The sequence below is a fragment of the Ixodes scapularis genome, unplaced genomic scaffold (assembly GCF_016920785.2).
Source record: "Ixodes scapularis isolate PalLabHiFi unplaced genomic scaffold, ASM1692078v2 PGA_scaffold13__105_contigs__length_92229423, whole genome shotgun sequence".
Taxonomy (NCBI): domain Eukaryota; kingdom Metazoa; phylum Arthropoda; class Arachnida; order Ixodida; family Ixodidae; genus Ixodes; species Ixodes scapularis.
In genome coordinates, this window is record NW_024609839.1 from 53,337,336 (window position 1) to 53,358,691 (window position 21,356).

General features: G+C 47.2%; 2 protein-coding genes across 3 annotated transcripts in view; one reads left to right on the forward strand and one right to left on the reverse strand.

Annotated features, from left to right (window-relative positions):
- Positions 1-1,896: 1,896 nt before the first annotated feature.
- On the reverse strand, positions 1,897-9,547 carry LOC8037021 (tetratricopeptide repeat protein 38). Its single transcript, XM_029995562.3, has 2 exons — positions 8,122-9,547; positions 1,897-3,138 (listed from the first exon to the last, which is right to left on the reverse strand). The coding sequence occupies exons 1-2, from the start codon at positions 9,220-9,222 to the stop codon at positions 2,812-2,814; spliced, it is 1,428 nt and encodes a 475-aa protein (XP_029851422.2). The 5' UTR covers positions 9,223-9,547; the 3' UTR covers positions 1,897-2,811.
- Positions 9,548-9,733: 186 nt separating this feature from the next.
- The window catches only part of LOC115333029 (protein tumorous imaginal discs, mitochondrial), a 28,266-nt gene continuing 16,643 nt past the window's right edge, over positions 9,734-21,356 (forward strand). The window contains exons 1-7 of one of the 2 annotated variants that reach the window (XM_029995563.4): positions 9,734-9,945; positions 10,072-10,214; positions 11,618-11,701; positions 15,637-15,885; positions 17,814-17,966; positions 20,514-20,661; positions 21,152-21,216. In XM_029995563.4, the coding sequence (XP_029851423.2) occupies positions 9,840-9,945; positions 10,072-10,214; positions 11,618-11,701; positions 15,637-15,885; positions 17,814-17,966; positions 20,514-20,661; positions 21,152-21,216 (948 nt within the window). In that variant the 5' untranslated portion in view covers positions 9,734-9,839. The remainder of the gene's footprint in view (positions 9,946-10,071; positions 10,215-11,617; positions 11,702-15,636; positions 15,886-17,813; positions 17,967-20,513; positions 20,662-21,151; positions 21,217-21,356) is intronic. The other variant, XR_003920687.3, reaches the window with a different exon arrangement.

Sequence of the window (21,356 nt, forward strand, 5' to 3'; positions counted from 1 at the left end):
GAGGTGAGTACTCTAAATACTGCATCGAACAGTAAAATATTTCGTGGCTGCTTTGAGGCTTTCTGGGGTTCGATATAAGTACATTCAGAACATGTTCGTCGTTTATTTACAAGAAAATATAAGAAGACGGACGCGCAATTATAAAAGCAGCGCAGCAAAGCGATCGGTGGCAGCTCCGGGTGTTTACAAAAGTGAATTGAGGTTCCCGTGTCGATGTATCGTTTGTTGATTACTAAAAACGGCTACGTTGAAATAGCCCCATTGCAAGCAAAAATTGATAAATGGTTCATCAGTTCCAGTCATCCGGAAAGCGATGGAGCTTAAAAACACTGTAGCCGCACTCACCTTGCCGGATTTTATGCAAGCTACACAGGTCCTCGGACAGTATTCGACGCTTTCTGTCGTTATTCGTGATCCCTATGGCCGACCAATGTTGTCCCGATGACTGGGGGACGCCATCGAAGCCCGTGGCTCTAATTAAGTTTGCGAGTTTAAAACAGAGATGAAAGCGTACGAAGTTCGGGCACGTTGCATACACCCAGCATCGACGAAGCCCCTCATCCGGGACTTTCACACTTTCTAACGACCCAGCGAGGGGGAAAGCGCCGGCAGCCCTTTCTCCTTTTCTCTCTCGCTCTCAAAATGGCGCTGCCCAGGATAAAACGGCTTATCGACAGGCTTGCAAAGACGGAGCGATCGGAAGTCGCTTAGGATGCAAGCAGCGGTTCATTTTTGTAAACAGTTAAAGTGTCTATACAGTGTATACACACTTCAAATCATTGTTAACAAACAAGTGCGGCTGCCCACAGACCATGTAGACTGAAAATGCGCAGAAACATGTCGTCACAAGCATGACGTTACACCAAGGTGACGTCACGTTTCGACCTGGGAAATTCGATTGGAATTAGTCCATACCAGCTCAGTAGACGGAAGGGAGTACTTTGCTAGTTTCTGTCAGAAAAAAAAAAAAAAAGGGCAGTGATGGACGTTTTCGTTATGTTAATAAAGGCAACGCGTTATTTTTGGTTATATTTTAACGCGTCACGAGCAGGGCTGCGTGTGATGTGCTACGAAGCTATGCCATTGCAATCACGCCTTCCTAAGAGCATAAAGGATAGATGACTAGATTACGTAACGAGGAAAACAACAAAGCGCTATGTACAGGGTCTTCCGCATTAACGAACGCTCATTCCGCCCAAATGTAGCGATCCAAACCACATGCCAACGTAGATCAGCACTAACATGTTTTCTTATTCAAAAGCTATTATAGACGTCTGCAAGTACGGCCTCTGGGCGTCGCCATCTTCCTGATGGAGTGTGCTGATCGTCTGATAGTCAAGCATTGCTGAGGCGTACCCAAGGTTTCCAGACTGGCGTCCAAAAAACAAAACGTTTTCCATTCACGGTGGAGACTAGCTCGCGAAGCGCGGCTGCTTGCAAACGTCTACAAGTGATTTTCGTAAATTTTAAATTGAAAAATGTCGCCCGACGGAGGCTTCGAATACATGGAGCTGAAGGGCGCCGGTTACCAAGAACGGTCCCCATGTACGGGATATCTCGATGTGTAAAACGAACAGAATGTGCGGCTTATATGGCCTATGGAGACACCTCTGAGTGCACAAACGCGAAAAACGCCTATGTGAACTCTAAAGCCGGGATACAAAAAAACAGTCTGCGAACAGATTTGAACGCGGGTCACCAGGAGATACGTGCTTCGAATGCCGCATGGCAACGAGTTCAAGCTGAGACTTTGCACTCAGCATTTGAACCACGGATATCGCGGTAACTGATGTTTGCAGACTGTTTTCTGTATGACGTATAAGCGATGTGACCCCGGCTTAAAGGGGTGCATGATAAGATCTGCCATGGAAAGAAGCCGAAGACGAGTCGTTGGTATTTATTCAACTTTGTATTTTTATTTGGTCTACTCGGTCCTCAGGTGAAAACAGGTATCACCAAGTCACGGGTTCGGGCGCCTCACCAAGCTGCTTCGTGCAGCTTTTTCTCCTGTGCCTCTCACTCCTCTGGAGTGGAACCCTTTTGTTAATTATTATGTAGTTATCATTGGAGGATCTCCATTTTGAAAACTCAGTATGTTTGCACCATGCAGCAGTCCTGAGTGATGGACAGCTCACAAACGCACTGCCCCGTGGTCACGCAAACCAGTCTTTTTCACTTTTTTTTTCTTTTTTTGAGCCGACAATATTTTCGACCGATGGAGATCGAACCAGGCGTACCCAATGAGAGGTGTACATTTCTGCAGCCTCCTAGGGTCGGGGTTTACGTTCCTTCCGGTGCCATTCTTTGTGGAACCAGACCGCGAAGCCGACTATAAACGCAAATCGAAAATGATAAAATAAAGGAAGACATGCGCCCTTTCACATATGCTCCAGGATAAAGGAGACAAAGAACAGTATGACAAAAAAGACCCCGATGCCATCACCTAAAGACAGGTACGTACACACTAAGGCACTTTATTAACGCGTACTATTCGTCCATCCAGCTACTCTACAAGATATCTCCAAAAGTTACTCGCGTGTAAAAAAAAAAAAAAAGGAATAGGGTTGAAATTTGGGTCAGTTGGTGAGTCATAATAGATAAAAAGCTCAACGAAAACAATTTTTTTTCTTCTTCTTTGCACAGGGAGGAAAGCGGCCAAACCTTCCGGTTGTGCTGCTACTCACAGAATTGAAAGCTTCTTTGATATGATGAATACCCAAAACAAACACTGCGGTTCTTTTTATTTTTTTTACGATTGAATAGCGTTTATGCAGCACCCTGTACGCTCTGTCATACATTAACCACGACGTTCTAAGAGGCTGGACCACGACGTCTGGAGAACGTCTCGGCCATGGTCTGCAGCATCGGAGATTTAGGCCTCGCGATGCTGCGCTGGGCCAACAGCGCTTCGGCCAGGTGGTTGTGCCTGTCCGACCGCATGGCCGAGTCCAGAAGCAGCAGGTCGAAGACGTCCCTCTGTGCGTCGCTCCCACCGATGCGCAGCACGTCGTAGCGGACGGCCGCGAGCTGTTCGGCAGCGTCTCCGAATCGGCCCTCGCTGTGGGCTACCATGGCCTGCATCACGGGAAGACCGACCTGGGAGGCGGCGAGTTGCTGGTCCGCCGGCCATCCGTCGTCCTGCGTGGATGATGCACAGCCTCAGGCGATCGGTGCGTTCGAGCGCCTTTTGGGGATACACTCAGACTGACACTGGCTTAACTTTATTTCCTGCCTAGGGACAAGATGTGTCAGCGAGCCGTCAGTGGCTCCGTTGGACAAAGAAATACACGTGGCCGCTGACGATAAAGGCCACGTATGGGGCGTTTCGTTGTGTGCACACAACGTTATCTGATAGTGATGGTTTTTTTTTTCGTCTTTCTTTTTTCTTTTCAAGTAATAAAGTTTAGTTTGTCCTGTTCCAAGTGTTTCTTTCGTGCTCCTTTTTTTTTTTTTTTGTAGCTATAACTGCTATTCTTATCGTGTTAAACGATTATCAACTCGCCCGGTTCAACACTGATGCACTCTGAGCCTAACCAGAATTTTTATTTTTTCAAGGATTAAAAGGATTTTAATATTAGTCGTATGGTGCGAGACTCGTCAAATACCAAGTAGACACCCAATGCAAAATAAAGCAGTATGGCTAGCCAGGGTCGGGTGCAGGTGTTTCCAAAGGCGAGGGGAGGGGGTTCAGGACGTGGATTCCAGATTGTACCCGGATTGATGGGTTGGATGGACGGATGCTAATGGCTCTGCCCTTTATAATAGGCGGCAGCTTGCGCCCCTAGAAACCGAAAGTATTTTTCCTCCCCTCGCACATCCAAGCCACAAAAGTGCAGGGCTTCCGCCCTGCACATTTGTAGGTATCACCGGGCAGTGTGTGATATCGCGAGGATGACATTACGGGGATCAGACGGAAAAACAACCCCCCCCCCCCCCCTTTTTTTTTCCCCCGACCTTCCTCTGGTCAAACCTAGTCGGCGCTAACCCAACACCGGGCCACTAGGAAACAATTAAGGTTGAGACTTTGGGCCGAAGTCTAGCGCGGTGGGGTGGGTGGGGGGGGGGGGGGGGGGGGGGTCCCATTTTTTTTGCCCCGCCTGTCCCCAGCTGTGTTAGTTAGTTTTACTTCATTCAATTTTCCTTGCATAATTTCCAACAATCTTTTAATCTCCTCTTTGTGACTAATAATTTTCTCTTTCTCCTCCTCCTCCCCCTTTCAGAAAGCGCAGGGCGAGCGTGCAACGATTTTAACGTCGAAAGAATTTGCATCTTCTACTTTTTACATTGTTTGTCTTGTCACAAAGGGCAGAAAACACATCTCCTTCCTTCAAAATGTTGCGATTCCGCCGCGTAATCGCGAGGCAAAAATTAGAATATTTCCCGACTTGCAGCCGCGAGCGGCGGCCATGAGAACCACGCGGCGTGACGTCAATGGGGGACTTGTAAAAAGATAGCAAGTTGTGCAAATACCTGCTCGATAAAAGGTAACTTTTCTATTTATCTTGTCGTTCCAACATAAATATAAATGCGTAAAAAATCTGGTATCATCGACAAAACTCTTATTATACGAAGTTTTAGTGGCGCCATCTATGCAAGGTCGACAACTCTGTCTGCTACCGCGAACAGCCACCTGAAGCCGGAGGGGGACGGGAGCAAAGCCGGAGGGGGCCGGTCCCGGACGAGACTTTCCTCCTTTCGCCGTGTTGATCGCGCTGCGCAAGCACGTGGTAGCGAGCGGGTAAGTTCTCGCTGCTCACTTACGGCTCTAGAGAGAGAGTTTCATCGGAACCCCGCGCGTCCCCATTCACGTCAGAGCGCATGTGACTCAGAAGATGGTGAAGGAGTTAAGAGGTGGCGGAAACCTTAATGTTTGCAAAGTTTTAAAATAAGAACTAGAACGTGCAGGCAAAAGCGTTTTTTTTGTTGTTTTTTTGTTTCAGAAAGGCCGAGACACCAACTCCCACTTTATTTAAGCAGAGCACTAAAATTGTAACTCAGCTCCTTTAAAGGGATGGTGAGACCGAAATCTGAATTCAACAAAACATGGCGGCAAAAGCGTGCAACGGGATGCTACCAACACCGAAACATCACTCATAGAGCGATATCTCGAACGGATAACCGTATTTTCTAAAAAAAAAAAAAAAAAAGGAGGCGTTTTTGACAGATATGTTCACGTCTTGTTTCTCCGAGAAAGAGAGGGAACGGCTTGAGGGGGCGAAGCGAAGAGAGAAGGAAACGAAATATGTTGACGTCACGCGCCTCGTCGGCCTCGTTCAATCTCGACCTCTTTTTCCGAAAATACAGCCGTCCATTCGAGATATCGCCTTACGAGTTGTGTTTTAGGGAATGTAGCGTCCCGCCTACAGCTCCTGCATTGTTTTCTGAAATCCAAATTTCGGTTCACCATCCCTTTAAAAACGAAATGTTCTAGTGTCTCACCCTGACAATGGCACACGGCACATAATGTGTCTATCTCTTGAAATGTAGCTTTATAAGTCTTTGTCCTTAATTAACACTCCCGTTTTCGACGCGAAGAGCAATAAACTTTTACGTGAATCATCAAGCACGTTTTCCTTTCTTATGTCCTGTTTTTGTGACTTACACATAGTTAAAGCAGACTTTTCTTGCGTTCTTTCCCTCCACATTTTGCTCTCTGCATCTTTTACTCCCTTTTTCACCGAACTACTAGTCTGCTCAGCCCCACCACTAGTGTGCGGGTATTCATTTGTCAGCTTGCGGGTTGTGTTTGTCCATTTTGTGTTTAAACTTTTAATGTATAAATACTTTTCGTGCCCACCGGGTATCATGGATTTCAGTTAACCTTTTTTTTTAAATTTCAGTTCACTAATTGCTTGTCTGCCCTCAAAGGACAACCAGGCCATGTCCCCCTGCACCCCCTCGTTTGGTGCATTCCCATGCACTCCCAGTGCTAACCTGCCCACGCTCCTTTGTCGAATTTCCAATTCTGATTGAACCTCTGATCTCAGGCACAGTACCAGCGATGTGATTGCTGCGCCATCTGCGCCAAACTGCTTACCCTGCTACATTTCACCAAAATGAGAGGAATCTGCGCCAACGTTGCGCCAAAACTTCATTTCACCTTACTAACACTGAAAGTATAAACGCTCAGGCCTCGCTGCTCGGCCAGACCGGTACGATATGCTTATGCGAGTTTTTAGAACTTTTGATTATCGTCTCAAAGAACGTACTATTCGATCGCATTTCGTATGAAAGATTGACAGTACTGGGAAGTTTGGCGAGAATTTTCATGTTTGTCGTCTGTTCTTAGTTAGTCTCTGAGTACGCTCCTCACTGTGCACTGCAGTGAAGCGAAAATTGCGTATTAGGCATTAACGATAATAATTCCTGGAGAATGGATTATTATCGTTTATTCTGTCCGGCCCGCCTGCGCGAGTAGGCATCGCCATTTTGCGTCTTGCTCCGCTGCAGTGCACACCCGTGCCAAGGGGAAAGCACTCCTCCAGAGCGAGACACGACACAATAGACTGCGCTATCCTGGCGGTACCTTTTCCCGATTAGAAATTTTGCAAGGATAGTTCAGTATTACATGAACGTTTGTATGCACGTTGTGTATGTTTATTTATTTACGCCAACTTATTTGTTTCTGTCACTTTTATATAGATGCGAGCAAATTAGAACTAGATTGGCAGGAGCAGTGAATGGAAGCTTGGCAAGAACCGTTTCGTTTACATGCCGTTTTTGCTATAAAGTTCTACACACACAATGTAATTCACGTTCATAATCAAATGAAAAGTGCATTGGTTTTCATTTAAATTCTAAGTTACAGTTTTTTTACAACCTCTAGAACTTGAAGAAGACATTAAATTATGTGCTCAATTTATTGCATTATTTTTTGTGGTATTCACTACCTAATATAATCATTCAGAGCAGTTTGTAATGCCCTTCATCACTTACCATCTTGTCACCCTCTCTCTGGTGCTTCTCCACGCAACTAAACGCTAGTGTTGTGTTTGTTGGGCTCACTTCTGCTGTGCAATGGATGCTAACAAAGGATTGCACGTAAGTGAGAAGGCGATGTAGACACTGCCTTGTAGTTTTTTCTGGTTCAGATCATTGCATGCTCCCTTGACATCCAAATAAGCTAACCGTAGGGTATGACGAACAGGCTATCTTTGAGCCTTCATAATCCATCTTGAAGCTTGCTTAGAATTTGCATTCCTTGACTTAACTATCTGCATGGCTAAGCTGTATAAAACTGATGTTACAGTTATCGAACAGTACGGCTTGATGTTGTTTCTTTTTCCTTTATATACTAGTCTCATTTTGCTTAGTTTCAAATTGTTGGTTAAGTCTCTGCCAATAATTTTTTGGTTAATCACATTCAATTTCAATATGCTTGTTTTCCCCAGGATCTTTATGAGCCCCATGGGTATGTCATCTGGGCCTGTTGCTGTACCTGTTTGAAATTTACTTTCTGCCTTGTCCCATTCTCTTATGGTCACCTCCATTGTTACACTAGTCTGATCTTCCTGTACCCTGCTACTGTTAGTGCTCTCCACTGTCGCCCTCTGCTCAAGCTTTGAAAAAGCCTTTTTAATTGTCTGCCTAACGTCTGTCTGTCTGTCTCGATCCTCTACTTCCTCTACCTTTCTCCCCTCCTGTGTGGTCAGCAAGTGCTGGCACCCCTCTGCCATTCTCTTTTGTACCTTGATGTGCTCCCAAAACCTTTTTGCCACATTCCTCTCTTTTTTTCTTACCCCTATTATCCACTGTACTCCTGCGCTCCCAATTTTAGTGTGTATTAAAGCTAGTGCCTACCTTTTCCTTTCCTGGAAGTTCTCTCATTTTGAGGAGATACTTCTGCTGGGATGGTCCCCCTTTTCTTTTACCACCTGTGCCCCCTAGATACCTCTTGGTGTCGTGCTATGGCTGCCTTGACCTTTTTACCCACCAGCTTTTTGGTCCGTGCTTTGGTTTTCGCTTTCCTCTTGCCCCTTTGAATTTGCTCCTGTGGCCAGCATTGTCAGCGACTGTTCGACAAAGCGACCAATATGATTTGTGTTTGATATATGGTAGGATGGCCAAAGCAGCAAGCAGCTTTTTCTTTCTTCGGAGAGGAAAAGCAAAAGGAAAGCTTACCTCCCCTTTGCCAGACATGTCACTAGTAGACACAGCGAGCAGCTGGTCTGTGGATGCTCCGACCCCGAGGCAGGCCATCAGGAAATGGAGCTGGTTGAACACCAGTATTCGGTCATTGAGATGCGGCTTGGCTGCGTTCCAGACACACGGCCATCGGCTCTTCAGGTCTTCCTTCACGTCCGCTCCCAACTGGAGCCGATAGAGGAGGGACGAGGCATCCACGTAATCCAGCATTGCCCCCGAAGACACCAGGCGACGGATCATCTGACCGTCGAACAGATCCAAGGCGGCTTCACGCTCGCCCTTTTCTACGTGGAACACCGCCCAGTGCCAGAAGTTATGGCACGCCAGCATACCGCACGGTTCCCAGTCGCCCAGGGTCCTACTCATGAACGCAATTCCGCCATCCGGATCAGCCTGCATCTCGTACACGTGCGCCATGGCGTGAGTCGCCCAAGCGTCGTTGCGGTTCATCTGCAACGCCAGTTCAGCGGACTTGCGCGCCCGATCGTACAGGTTGGTCTCACAAAGACCGAACGCTAGCATGCCATGCAGGTAGCTGTAGAGCGGCGTCGACTTTTTCCAGCGCGGCAGAACGCGCGCCACTGAATCTCGCATCTGGCGCTGCAGACCGAGGTAGAAGTAGCTGTCGTGGGCCAGTTTCAGCGCCAGGATGTCGGTAGGATCGTCGATCAGAATGTCTTCCCAGAGAGCGGCGGCTCTTGACATCCGACCACGAGACCACGCCAGCACGGCATCTACGTGGAGACGCTCCCGTCGCGACGGACAACCTTCCTTCGCGATGGCAGCCAGTCGAGCCACGTCCTTGCGGAGGACCTCGCTTGTGGACACGGACTCACCTGTGCCGATCAGGGTTAAGCCCGTCTCCAGGACCTGTCCCATGACAAAGTCCGGGTCGGCCTGTCGTATCTTCGACACTGTGGCGGACAGACCGCCGAGTGCGGGGTCGTCGTACCATCCCACGTACTGTGTGATGGCAGCGTCGTACAGCTTGCAGGCTTCGTCGCTCGTGGTCGTCAGCGGAAGTCCGGCAGCCTTCCAGCCCGCACTGTCACGCCAGTGGCTGCGAATCGTTTCCATTACTGAGGATGGGACACCGCGGTCGTAGAGGGACTGGGCGGTTTAAACGGCGTAGTTTGCCCGTCGTTCGAGGAAAAAATAGGAGAGGTAACGCCCACCGTAGTAACGCCGTAACGCCGGTGCCGGATTTGTTTTGTTGACATCCGCGATAAACCTGTCGCACAGTGTTACTAACAGAGAATACCATGTTTGGTCTTGGTCGCCCCTATCATTTTCGGTTGCATTTTATGGAAGGCTTCGATTTCTCTGATTTCTTTGTTACTTTTAGCACGAAGTAATTGTTTCGCTTTTTCCAGTGGCTTTTACTGTGGTCTCCATAAAAAGAAAAGCGAAATGCCACCGTTAAGTTTACAACATATCGTACCCATTTTTATTTAACGTCGCCAAAAAGCATATATTTAATTTCATATTTACAAAAATAAAGTAACGCAAAACATTTACGAGAAAAAAAGAAAGAGAGAAAAAAAAGCGTTCACTTTTGCCCGCCGACAGCGGCTTTAGCCTTCGACTCGGTTGGCAACTGTAGCTCGCGAACTCTCTGGGCTCTTCGCGAGTTCGCCACATGCTTTTCGGGGCCGTCTGAAATCCAAGGTATTCAGGATAGCTAGCATGAATTTATGACAATGTTCGCTACAGTTCGCGTTCCTGCTCGGTTGGTTCGCTGCTGTGTGGTATGCACGAAGCTGAACGGAGTCTCCCGTCCGATTGCATCATTCGAAGCCGGTGAGCCCTCGACCACCATCCGTGACTTTTGCAAGTGTTGCACTCCCTCGTGAAAAAACGAACAAACAAATGAAAAGTCGACCTTTACGGGTTCTTTTTTCTACTTTCTCTGTATCTTTCTAACAGGCAAAACTTTACAGTATGCGGGGGCGAACCAGCGGATACGTCAGTTCCACGCATCGTCTAGTCTGTGCAGGAGGGACTACTACGAGGTTCTTGGCGTGCCCAAAAACTCCAATCAAAAAGACATCAAAAAGGCGTACTACCAGGTGAAAGAACATCATCCAGAAAAAAAGTCTCATACCGACAATTACCTAATGTGTACCAAATGGCGTTTGTCTTAAAGTTCTCGTGGCGGTGAAACGTTAGTACGTAGCCCACTCGGCGGCGTGCTAACAGGCGCACTTGTGTCAGGTTCCTCCTCACCTTCCTGTCTGGCCTCGCACGCTGCTAAGTGGGTGAACGTAATGTAATGTTTTATTTGGTTATAATAACCCGGATGACAGAGAAAAGGCTTAAATAAAATGAATGGTAAATCACAGATACAAACGATCGTTATTAGTATATACAGGGTGCTTCAGGTGCGCTGTTTGGGCGTAAAACAAATTCGCCTAAATAAGCCAATGAATGGATTGCGATGAAACTTTTCACAGAGGTTACTTTAGTTGGTGCAGCTATCATAGTCAAACTTCACGAGTGTAGGTTTTTGAAAGAAAATGGAAACAAAAAACAAATCTTTCTTTTCCTATGCAGAAGGACGAAATCGATAACAAATCGTCATGTGAACGCTGTAACTCGCAGATGTAACATGAAACAGATATGTAAACGCATTTTCTGAGATGAACGCCCGAAAGCAGATCCAGCACATCCGAGCGTGCAAAGTACTATCTGTGACTAGGCTGAGTAGCGGCATCGACCAGACGGCTTGTTTCCGTTTTCCTCCCTTGGTGCAGGCATGACAGGATTTTTCTAGTACAACCTAAGGACGTCTTTGTGGAAAGATTTATTGGATTTTATTTTTTGGCTTGTTTATAAAAAAAAACAATTTCTTAAATGATCAAATGTTTCTTTGGGGACACCCTGTAGTTTATTGACCCTAATAATCTGTCGAAGTTCAAGGACAGAGGTTGGAGAAAACATTCCCCTTTTTATTGACAGGCCAGTGGCCACTTATTTATTTATTTATTTACGAAGCTACTAATCCCGTTGGGAACGTTGTAGGGTGGCACAAAATAAATGCAGTACAAAACACTGGGGGTGTAGTGCCTCCTAAGATCCTCCAGGTGCAATGCAACGTGCTACCTCATATTTTCAATAATGCAGACAGCTGTAGCGCATTGTAGCATTAAGACTCCACTGATGTTGTCTTGGCAACCTTTCCATCGACCAAAGCATTTTCATTTGCTTCTTATTTTTATTCCATACCCAGCCAAAACTAGTTGTGAAGGTCACTTTCGACTGAAATTATAAATCCCCCATGGTTTCAAATAGAATTTGGCAATTCTCCAAGACATCACACAATTTTAAATGTAGCCCAATAGAATTTGGCAATTCTCCAAGACATCGCACAATTTTAAATGTGACCCAAGGAAAAAAAGAAAAATATATTGTTTGTTGTTTAGGCATCTCGACAAGCCTATGAGCTAACCTACCTCAACATTTCCTCGATCAGCTCGCAAAGAAGTACCACCCAGACACTAACAAGGGGGACCCTGAAGCAGCAAAGAAGTTCCAGGAGGTCTCTGAAGCCTATGAGGCAAGTCACCTTTTGCTTGAAATGAGCGAACAAAAGTCGGCCAAAACACCGGCAGAAAAGAAGACGAGGGCATAAAGAGGAATGTGATAGACACCGGTGTCGCGCAGGTCCACCTTTTTTTTATGATTGCAGCTTTCCCATTCAAACGGTTTTAGGTACAAGCTCAAAAGATGCAATCAACTAAAAAAAAAAGTTCAGTGGGAAAATGTGATTTATACTCCATTCACCCCTAAGGTGAGACTGCGGTGGGAGCTACATCCTTGTCACACCAATCGGCCGGCTCCCTTTCATCACCTGACCCAGCTCTGCATGTGCGTATGGCAAGAGTAGGATCACGTGATGAAAGAAAGGCGTATGACTTGGGAACTTCTACCGCAGTTCGAGCTTAGGGGAGAGCGGAGTATAGTCGAACACACGAGTGCGTGGGGTCGGTGCTGATTTGTCGTGGGAACACCTGGAACTTGCTTCCAACTTTCCATCTAAGTTGCACGCAGGCACGTAGCCAGGATTTTGTTTCGGGGGAAGAGGGGGGGGCCGCCCATAACAAAATGCTGTATGAGAGGGAGGGCGGAGAGGAGGTCCCAGCAAAATAGAAGATTTTGGGGGGGGGGGGGTCCCGAGCCCCATGGGCCGCCCCCCTGGCTACATGCCTGGTTGCACGTATTCTAGAAACTTCTAACGTTTGATCTCTGCAGCTCGTATTGCGTTCGGGCGGAGTTGGGGCTCTCTTCGACGTATGGCTTATTTCGGAATTCCGTGACCACCAGTAGCTTTTCTCGTGGATACAGTCAAACGCCTTTAGAACAAAGCCTCCGGGACCATGCAAATTTTTTGTTACACAGATTACTATGTTATGAACATTGCATCGCACTGACAAATTATTTGAACCCAAAACTGAGGATGTGCGGCAACAGCAGAGGGGTGTGGCACGGCACTGCGAAGGGGCGCGGCAGCTGCGTCAACCGTTGCCGCTGCCTCAGTATTTCTGTTCTCTATGCGCGTCACTTGTGAGCAACCGTTACATGAAATCGATTAACGTATTTACTCGCATAATGAACACACTTTTTTTCTCGAAAAATCTGCAGATATTTGTTCATTATTCGCGACTCCAGCAAAACGGACGACGCCAAGTGGGAAAACCGGGAACCAGCCGGTCCAGGTCGCTCCGCGCTCCTCCGCGTCTCTGGTGGCTTTCGCGGAGACGTGTTGTCGGCGCGGTGGCGAACAATGTAATTTGACGAAGGTCCGAATATTGCATAAGTTTGCCTGAGTGATCATTAGTGTGGTCTCAGTAGATTGTTTTCTTATATTATGTGTTTCAAAGCCCGTTTACTCCACAGCACACGGTCGCGTGCTTTCGATTTCTTGGATGGGGAGGAATCACGGAAAAACTTTTTGATTTCTTCTCTGTCTCGAATCACATTCAAAGTGATGACTGCTTGGTAACTGATACTGGAGGGAACATCAATGTTGCAGTCAAGTGAATGGGAAGGTTCGATAGCTGCTTTTCTTGAGTTTGGTTGTGTTCGGTTAGCTTCAAGTTTGAGCCACCCACGCCGGCCGGTGCGTTGGCTATTCATCTTGGCTGCTTTTCGCCGAAAAAGTCTCTGCACCACACTGAAGGAGTTCGGCTGATTTCGCAATTACTTGATTCAGGAAAACTTGCTCGCTGCAAATGATGAATGAGGGAAATTATTTGTTTTCAAAAGGTGGGAGACAAGTCTCGCAACGTTAGATGCTGTCACGGCATTTTGACCTATCGCGCCTCCAATATTTATATTACGAGGACGTCGAAGCCAGCAGCAGTATACGTCTACATTGGTCAGGTTGACCGGCCACAAAAAAAAATACTAATTTTCTCCATTCAGAATTCAAAGCAAAGTTCAATGCAGAGAGGTTCTGCGTGGATCTTCAATGAAAACTCTCTTCAGTTTGTCTCCGTGCTGCCGGCTATAGAGCCATTTGGCTAAGTTTAAGTAGTATCTCTCTGTCTGTCAAATATACTTTTATTCAGCAGTTCACCTAATAGCTAGTCAACTAAGCTCATATTTCAACCCGAAGAATATACTAATACCGCTTTAGTGGGACCATAGTACGTAATATAATACATAACCCGCTCGTCAAAATGACTTCTCGGTTGCTACTAAAACCTCAATTGAGATACGAGTAACAGCTGCTTAGTGGGGCGCCGGCGGGTTAACATGGTCCTTGGCTCAAGAAGTGGTTGTTTAATTTTCGTAATTTTCCTGCAGCCTATATTGTTGGCCGAGCAGACGACTGAAGCTGTTTCGTAAACGCGGATACGCACAAAAGCTCGATTTCGCGGACAGAAAAGTCGCATGGTCGAGGCATGCGAGCTAGCTGAAAAGTTACTCTCTGTGGAACAATTCTATAGTCATCGCCACTTTCCTTAGATGATCAAAACCGTCTCTCCGGAGCCCATAGTTTCGGTTTGGAACGAAATCTCCGAAACGAAAGTTTGACACGAAAAGAACAAAAAAACACCGGCAAAACAAAACTATGCTTTGCAAGTTTATCTGTACCGGCTACACTTTAACCGTCTCAGTTCAAATACCTATAAAATTGGGCATTAAACAAAAGAAAATATGTTAAATTGAACGCGCCACCTGTTCAGGCGGCCCGGCCGAGCCTCCGCGACCTGGACTCAGCCGCCATGTTTGTTTGGTGGTGGCGCCCCCTATAGGTCGCTGGAGTCGCGAATACGGGTCTAAAATTTTTGCACCTAGACACTTCGCACAAATGTAATTTTAAATGCCATCTGTGGCACGTCTCTACTGACAAAGGCGCACCCACGACTAGTCGTGGTTGTGCCACAGTAACCATGCTCTAGAAATTACTAACCTTTTTTAGGGTGCTTTCGGCGTGCCTTTTGCCGAAGGAAAAGCGCCCTACGAAGCTCACTGAGCACGGTGAGCGACGCGACCGTTCTTAGGCCTAACCACTCTCACGATTTCACTGCCTGAAAGCGGACCACAGACGACGGCATGTTGTCGACATCGATGCATCCGATGGGCGAAGCACCTCCGGGGCTGGGCAACTCCTCGACTCCAGCTTTGTTAGTTGTGCACTCCGCTTGGTTTCACCGTCAATCACTTCCGCAATTACGCACTTTCTGCTGCTACGAGTGCGTGTACTGCTACGCTTGGCTTGGCCTGGCCTGGCCACTTGGCGGCAAAAGAAAATTGGCTTGGTGAGCTTGGTGGCTAACCGAGTTGGACGCAGTTCGGGACTCGCGGGGCCGAATATTAGAAATGCTTTCATTATACAAGAAAAAAAAACAAAAAAAATTCATAATATTGAAGCATTGTAGGGGGCGCGTTCATTATGCTAGTAAATATGGTATTATTGACCTAGAAAATTTGTAATACCAATCATTTTTGCTTTGTGAGACTGTGCAACGGGAATTTTTTGTAGTAGTCAGAGGAACACATTGACCACATAGGAGAGTGGTTGGGACTTTGTTTATGCTTCATTAAACGGGCATTTTCATAATACAGGCGTCTGTCATAAAAGCGTTTGACTACCGCATGCATTTTAGTCAAGGTGCTTTGTTTCAGTTTAGTGGTGGGGAGCTTCAAAAGAAAACTAGAGCGCAAATCGTGAAGCTTTTATGATTACATAGCACGAGAGCGACGTCTGTGTGTGCGCTTCTTCGATGGCCCTTTCTGATCAGGATCATGCCTGTATCAAAAAAGCCTCAGTCTTGCATTAGTGTTGTCTGGCTTCTTTACTTTGTGTTTTTTTAACTGGGTGTCTTTCCTATGTACATGTGCAGTTTGCAATGTTCATGTGTGCCATCTAATAAAATTTTTGCCGAAAGTATGCTTCGTCCCACATTGCCTCTCGCTTTTTCTGTCTCCGCGTCCTTTGGCACAAACCTCGGTACGCTTGAAAAGAGACCCGCGCCGTCGCAGATACTGAGCGATGACTCCAAGAGGCAGCAGTACGACCAGTGGGGCACAACGTCGGACTTCCCCGGAGGAGCGGGAGCCGGAGCGGGTGCCGGAGCGGGCTCCCAAGGCACCTGGGGTCCGGGAGGTTTCCACTCCACCATCGACCCCGAAGAACTCTTCCGCAAGATCTTCGGCGACCTGGGGTCGCGGACGGGATTCTCGGACTTCGACTTCTCAGAATCCCAGTTCGGCTTCGGCGGAGCGCAGGAGGTGAGTGGCGAAGTTGGACGTCGCGGCCGACGGGGGGACTTCCTAGCACGGGACGTGCGATGTGGCTGGCCTCTAGTCACTTCCCATCGCTCACTCTTGTGACGGAAGAGCATCTTGCGAGTTCTGCGTGAGTGTTTAGCTGGAACTGGCGTCCCTACCGGTCGAGCGTGAGTTCCAGCTGAACGCCAACGCTGCAGTCATGCTCAGCTGTGCACGGGGCTGGCATCCTTTAGATGACTCAGAAAATTCAGTATTACGAGACTATCGTTGATACTCTATCTCACTAGCTGAGCAGGGTGTTACCAAAGGTGTAGGGGTGAGAGTGCAGCGTGAGCAGTTGGAGGGGAAGGAGAAGCTCCCTTATTACCTGTGCCCTCCTTTGTGCCCTGTCCCCCCCTCACCTTGGTAACCCTCGGAGACCAGCACATCATTCGGGATTCGTACAAAAGCGGCTTGCCCCTTTCTCCTGCCTGTGGCTTCCGCAGTACTGTGCACAACTACTGAGACTATAGGCTTCGGAGGAAATGGGGAGGCGCAAAATATTGGTGTCAAAACCGGGGCCGTGCAACCACCAGGAAAGCAGACGAGGAGGTCCACTTCTGTTGGAGTGCTAGGCACCGTGCACAGCGACGTTTGTGCTGTGGTGGCACAAACTGTGGGCCCCAACAGCGCACAATAATTTTTTGTTCATTTATTTATATGAAATACTGCCGGCCTCTCCTGGGCCCCTGAGGGTTACACTTTTAAAAACAGAAATTGTGATATAGCACTGCACAGATGCAAAAAAAATGTTCAACATCATCTTATGACGTAATGACAGTATACAGAAGTGTACAGACAGAAAATTCTCAGCAACACAGTGTAGAACTCGCAAGTGCACAAGCTGTAAATAACGGTGATTAAAGCAATACTAGTATCACTTACAAGAGCAAGATAGTAGGCTTGCGGTAATTCAAACTCTGATATTTCATACTTCTGGTTAATTCCAACAAATTCACCACTTTGGTTGTTCTGTTGTGTTTTTAATGTATTCCTAAGCCGCTCACTTCGAACGGGGTTCGGATTGAGCAACTCCGAGCACCGGTGCACTGCAGAGGGGCAGCAGCCGCAGAGCTTGCTTTCGCAGGTGTTGCTTCTCAGCAGTGCACCGGTGCTTGATGAGAAATGCACTCAACGGGGCTCAAGCGTAAGCTATAAAAACGGGCACCACACGGAGATTTTCATGGCAACTTAATTTTGTTTTTAGTTGTCATGTGCTGCCTAAACAGTCCACGATGAAGAGCATTCTTGGAGGGATAAATTAATATATGTCATATGTTTCAGATATGTTTCATGTGTGGTGTACCTACTTATGATCAGTAGGCCTATGTAGAGGAAATCATCAAATATCTGCTTTTATGTGTATCTATTCATATGGTAAATTATATTTTATCTTGCATCATATTTAGATAAATTTCTTGTAATTCAAACAAAATTTGTGGCTTCTTAGAGTTTTAAATTATGAGTCCTATAAGCGAGAAAATCTAAGAAAAGAAAGTGTGCCGTCGCAGCTTTTGAGGCTCCAGTATCTTGGTTTTGACAACAATGCACTTTTAGTTGAGGTTACGAAAGTAATAAGTCAGTTTGTCCTCAGATGATTGTGCTTCCGTAACTTGGACGAGTTCTTCCCCGAGAGAATTCTAATGTTCAATGGTCCGAATGAAGTATGAATATTTGAACATGTGGTCATTGCTGCTGTATGGCTACTTCGTTTTAGTGCGTTTGGTTTGACACAAACGACTCTGTGGCATTTTCAAATGACAAGTTCCACCTGTATTGAGGTTACCGCAGCCTTCGCCACAATAGTGCGGGAAAGGGGTCAGGTTTTTCTTTGACCTGCCCCTCTCAACTCTTTGCCCAAATTGAAATTGTTTGGGTGATCGCCGCAGGTGATTCTGAATCTGACCTTCCAACAAGCGGCCCGTGGGGTGAACAAGGACGTCAACGTGAACGTCGTCGACACATGTCCACGGTGTCAGGGGTCCCGCAGCGAGCCTGGTAGCCGCGCCGTCCGATGCCCCTACTGCAACGGCAGCGGCATGGTGAGGATCTCCTTTGGGTCACTGCCAGGGTCGCGGCAGTTCACACGGCCCCTGAGCATGGAACGCTCGCGCTAGAGTACTGCATGGGCTGGAATTTCTAGGCCCGGCCCAGCCCAGCCCAGTAAAGAATCGGCCCGAGCCTGACAAGTTTTCTAAGCACAAGCCCTACCATGGCCGGTTCTTAAAATTTTGAGCCCGACAGGTTTCTTAATAAACATTGGCCCCAGTCCGACTGGGTTTCTAAACATGAGTACGACCACGGCCCGTGCCCAGCGTATCTTGAACATTTGATGGTTCGCCTTTTTTGCTTTTGCCATACTTTGTTAACTTGCACAGGGTGTATTTAAGAGGGGAAATCAAGCTATATTACAGCATATAATACAATACATCTCATATCAAATCAAGTAATTTAATGCAAAAGGGCGTCATACACCCTGCGATTACATATCTGCAAAAGCGGGTCTAAAGTTAAAACATTGATACCAACAGAAATAAATCTCTACCAAATTTCAGAAGCAAGTCGAAATTGTATGAATTAAAACAGCTCTACGATTTAAGTTGGCCCGAAGATGGCGTGCAAGCTTTCTGACTTCCTGTATGCATTCAATCAAAATAGAAGCGCACATGAAACATGGCGTGGCTCATGTTGTGGGGTCATCTGCGTACCACCAATGGTATACATGTCTGTAGTTCAATGGGGTACTCCACAAGATCCAAGCATTCAGTCTGTGCACCTCTCAAGCTCAGCTTTGTTGTTGTAGTTATTGTCATTTTTTCATTATTTTTGAGGGAGGGTAGAGATAGCTATACTCCCTGTCACTAGTTGCGTGCAGTACAGGCGAAGGCGATGCCAGGTGAGGGGACAAAGGGCAAGCACTAGGAAGGCTGGGGACGAGGCGAGAAACCTCTCCTCTGGAACGTTCTTAGTGCTTTCCCTCTCTCCCCTCGCACTCCATTGCCCTCCTTTCCTGTCCCGCCTTCCTAGTGCTTGCCCTTTCTCTCTTTGTCTGGTGTTGCCTTTGCCTGCACTGCACACAACTAGTGACACGGAGTAGAGTCAGCTGTTAGCAGGGTCACGAGCGCGAATTCGCAGGTTGCCAGAAATAAAAAGGGTACAGCAAAGCAGCCGACAATTGTATGTTTTTTTAAGGGCTACCACCTCCGCCTCCCCGACTATGACCTTGAGCTGGTAGGCTTCGATCATTGGTGTCTATTTGCCCTGGTTGTTCAGACAACGCTCTCTGAGGGATGCTGTGAGAGCTATGGCAGGGCGTACAGTCCAAAGTCAACATTTTTCTGCAGAGCTTTTTCCGATTACCCTGTACCAGCCTTGTCGTTGCATGCCTTGGGCGCCGGCATTGGGACAAAAAGATCCCCCGTGTCGGAAACCAACTTTGTGAACGGATGTCGAAAACCTTAGCTATAAGAGACATCGTGCTAACCAAGCACACTGGTTAAACTGCAAAACAGGAACAAAAGTCTAAGCAAACAGAGCGAAGACCACCTACAGCCCCACGTATCGCTATGTTTTTGAATATTGTGTGACATGTTTGTGATGTTGTTTCTGGTAGGTTTATCCTCTTATGGGCTTTCTGAGTCCAAAACAGCTTTCTCATTTTATGTTTTCTGCAAATCAACGCAAAACGAACACGGAGAGGGCCGTATAAGAAATCAGGGGGGGGGGGGGATGTGATCAGCTTCCGAATATGAACGGTATGACACAAGTGAACTGTTATGCCCTCTGCTGCACGCCGTATCTTGCCAGACTCTCAGAGCGCAGGCGCTGCCTCCATCATTTTCAAGGGCTTAGAGTCCACATTTCAATATTTAAAGACAAAATAAAAGCTGTCAGTCCGATTTTTCTTTGTAATGATGGCCTACGAGACTTGTGCTAAAATTTTGACCAGTCGCTTGGCCAAAATGTCTGTTGTAATGCCTCTGTGTGCGACAGAAACTTGAAATTGACAATTGTACGAAACTGTGATTTCGAACAGTTTAAGCTGGAAACGATGACCTTAATTATTGCTTTGCAATGCATCACTTTGGTGCACAGCAACTGCGGATAGGTGATACATACAGTGGATGTGCGTAGAAAACCAGCCCCGTGGTGTACTTCTTTAGAATTAATATGTCCGATTACACAAGGTCTGCATTTAACCATGTTTCTTGCGCCATTAGTTCTTGTGAGTGTGTGTGTGTTCATGTGTGCGTGCTCGTGGGGGGAGGGTGGGGTGGGGGGGGGGTTTGGCCTGTGGGCCACCAGTTGCCGACCCCTGCACTAAAGCTGTGCAGAAGCCTAACGACCTTCTAAGCAGCAATGCACAAACTAGAAAGTGGTTGGCTTATACTTGTGCATTGACGGGCAGCTCAGAAACGCTAAAGTAATGCTTAAACCGCAAAAAACACTTAAATAAAGGCAGGGGCAGGCATACTGTGGGGAACATTCCCAGACAGCCAGTTGGGAACCAACGTTTTACGGGTTTGCCGACATTGCCACTGCTGTCTGTGGGAACATGTGATCACACGTCCCTCGCCCCGTCTGCGCAGGAGACGATCAGCACTGGCCCCTTCGTGATGCGCAGCACCTGCAGGCACTGCCACGGTTCCCGCATGCACATTCAGCACCCTTGCCAGCAGTGCCACGCCAAGGGCACCACCGTGCAGCGGAAGATGGTGACCGTGCCTGTGCCAGCCGGTGGGTACCTTTCCGCCGTCCGTTTGAGAGTCTACGAATAGATGCTCGCGGGGTAACTTGCCAGCAGCTTGCGGTCACTGTCGCTTCGTATCTTCTCCTGCATGCGAGTTCGGTTAAAAAGCATATTCACTGCGCCCGAAGCACAACTGTCGAGCGTTTTCGAATCTCTCCGAATTTTCGCCGCCAATCAGTGGTTTCACGGTATATCCCTAGGGCCTTCTGTATGCCATTTATATTTATATTTGTTAAGAAAAAGATGGTTGAGCTCATCAGTCTCCTGTAGGAATCCTTTATAGTAAACTCAACTTATAAAATTAGCCATTATAGGCGCACCCAAGTCAGGTGCACCTGAAGTGGAAAAGTCCAAACGTTCTGGAAGTTCTGCTTGACGGGCAGAGCAAGTAACTGAAACGCCGACGTTTTGTCCGTTTAATGTCGAGGCTCGGCAGCTCTGGGCACTCTCTAAAACCATTTGTCTTGCATCTCTCAGGTGTGGAGGATGGCCAGACCGTTCGCATGCAGGTCGGCAAGAAAGAGCTCTTCGTCACCTTCAAGGTAAGTGGTACTGTGCGACGCAGTTATAGTTACAACACTGTCAAGATGTTACTTCGGGTTTTAACCCTTTAGTGACTAGATATATAAAAAATTTCTTAAAGATAGTAATGTTTCACAAGATCAAATGAAAGAACAGAGAT

What these genes read in the sequence shown, in the direction of transcription:
- LOC8037021 (XM_029995562.3), bottom strand. Translation starts at nt 9,222, where the DNA reads ATGGAAACGATTCGCAGCCACTGGCGTGACAGTGCGGGCTGGAAGGCT. An exon ending in ACATGTCTGGCAAAGGGGAG is followed by an intron (nt 3,139 to 8,121) that starts GTAAGCTTTCCT and finishes TCATCCACGCAG; the next exon opens with GACGACGGATGGCCGGCGGA.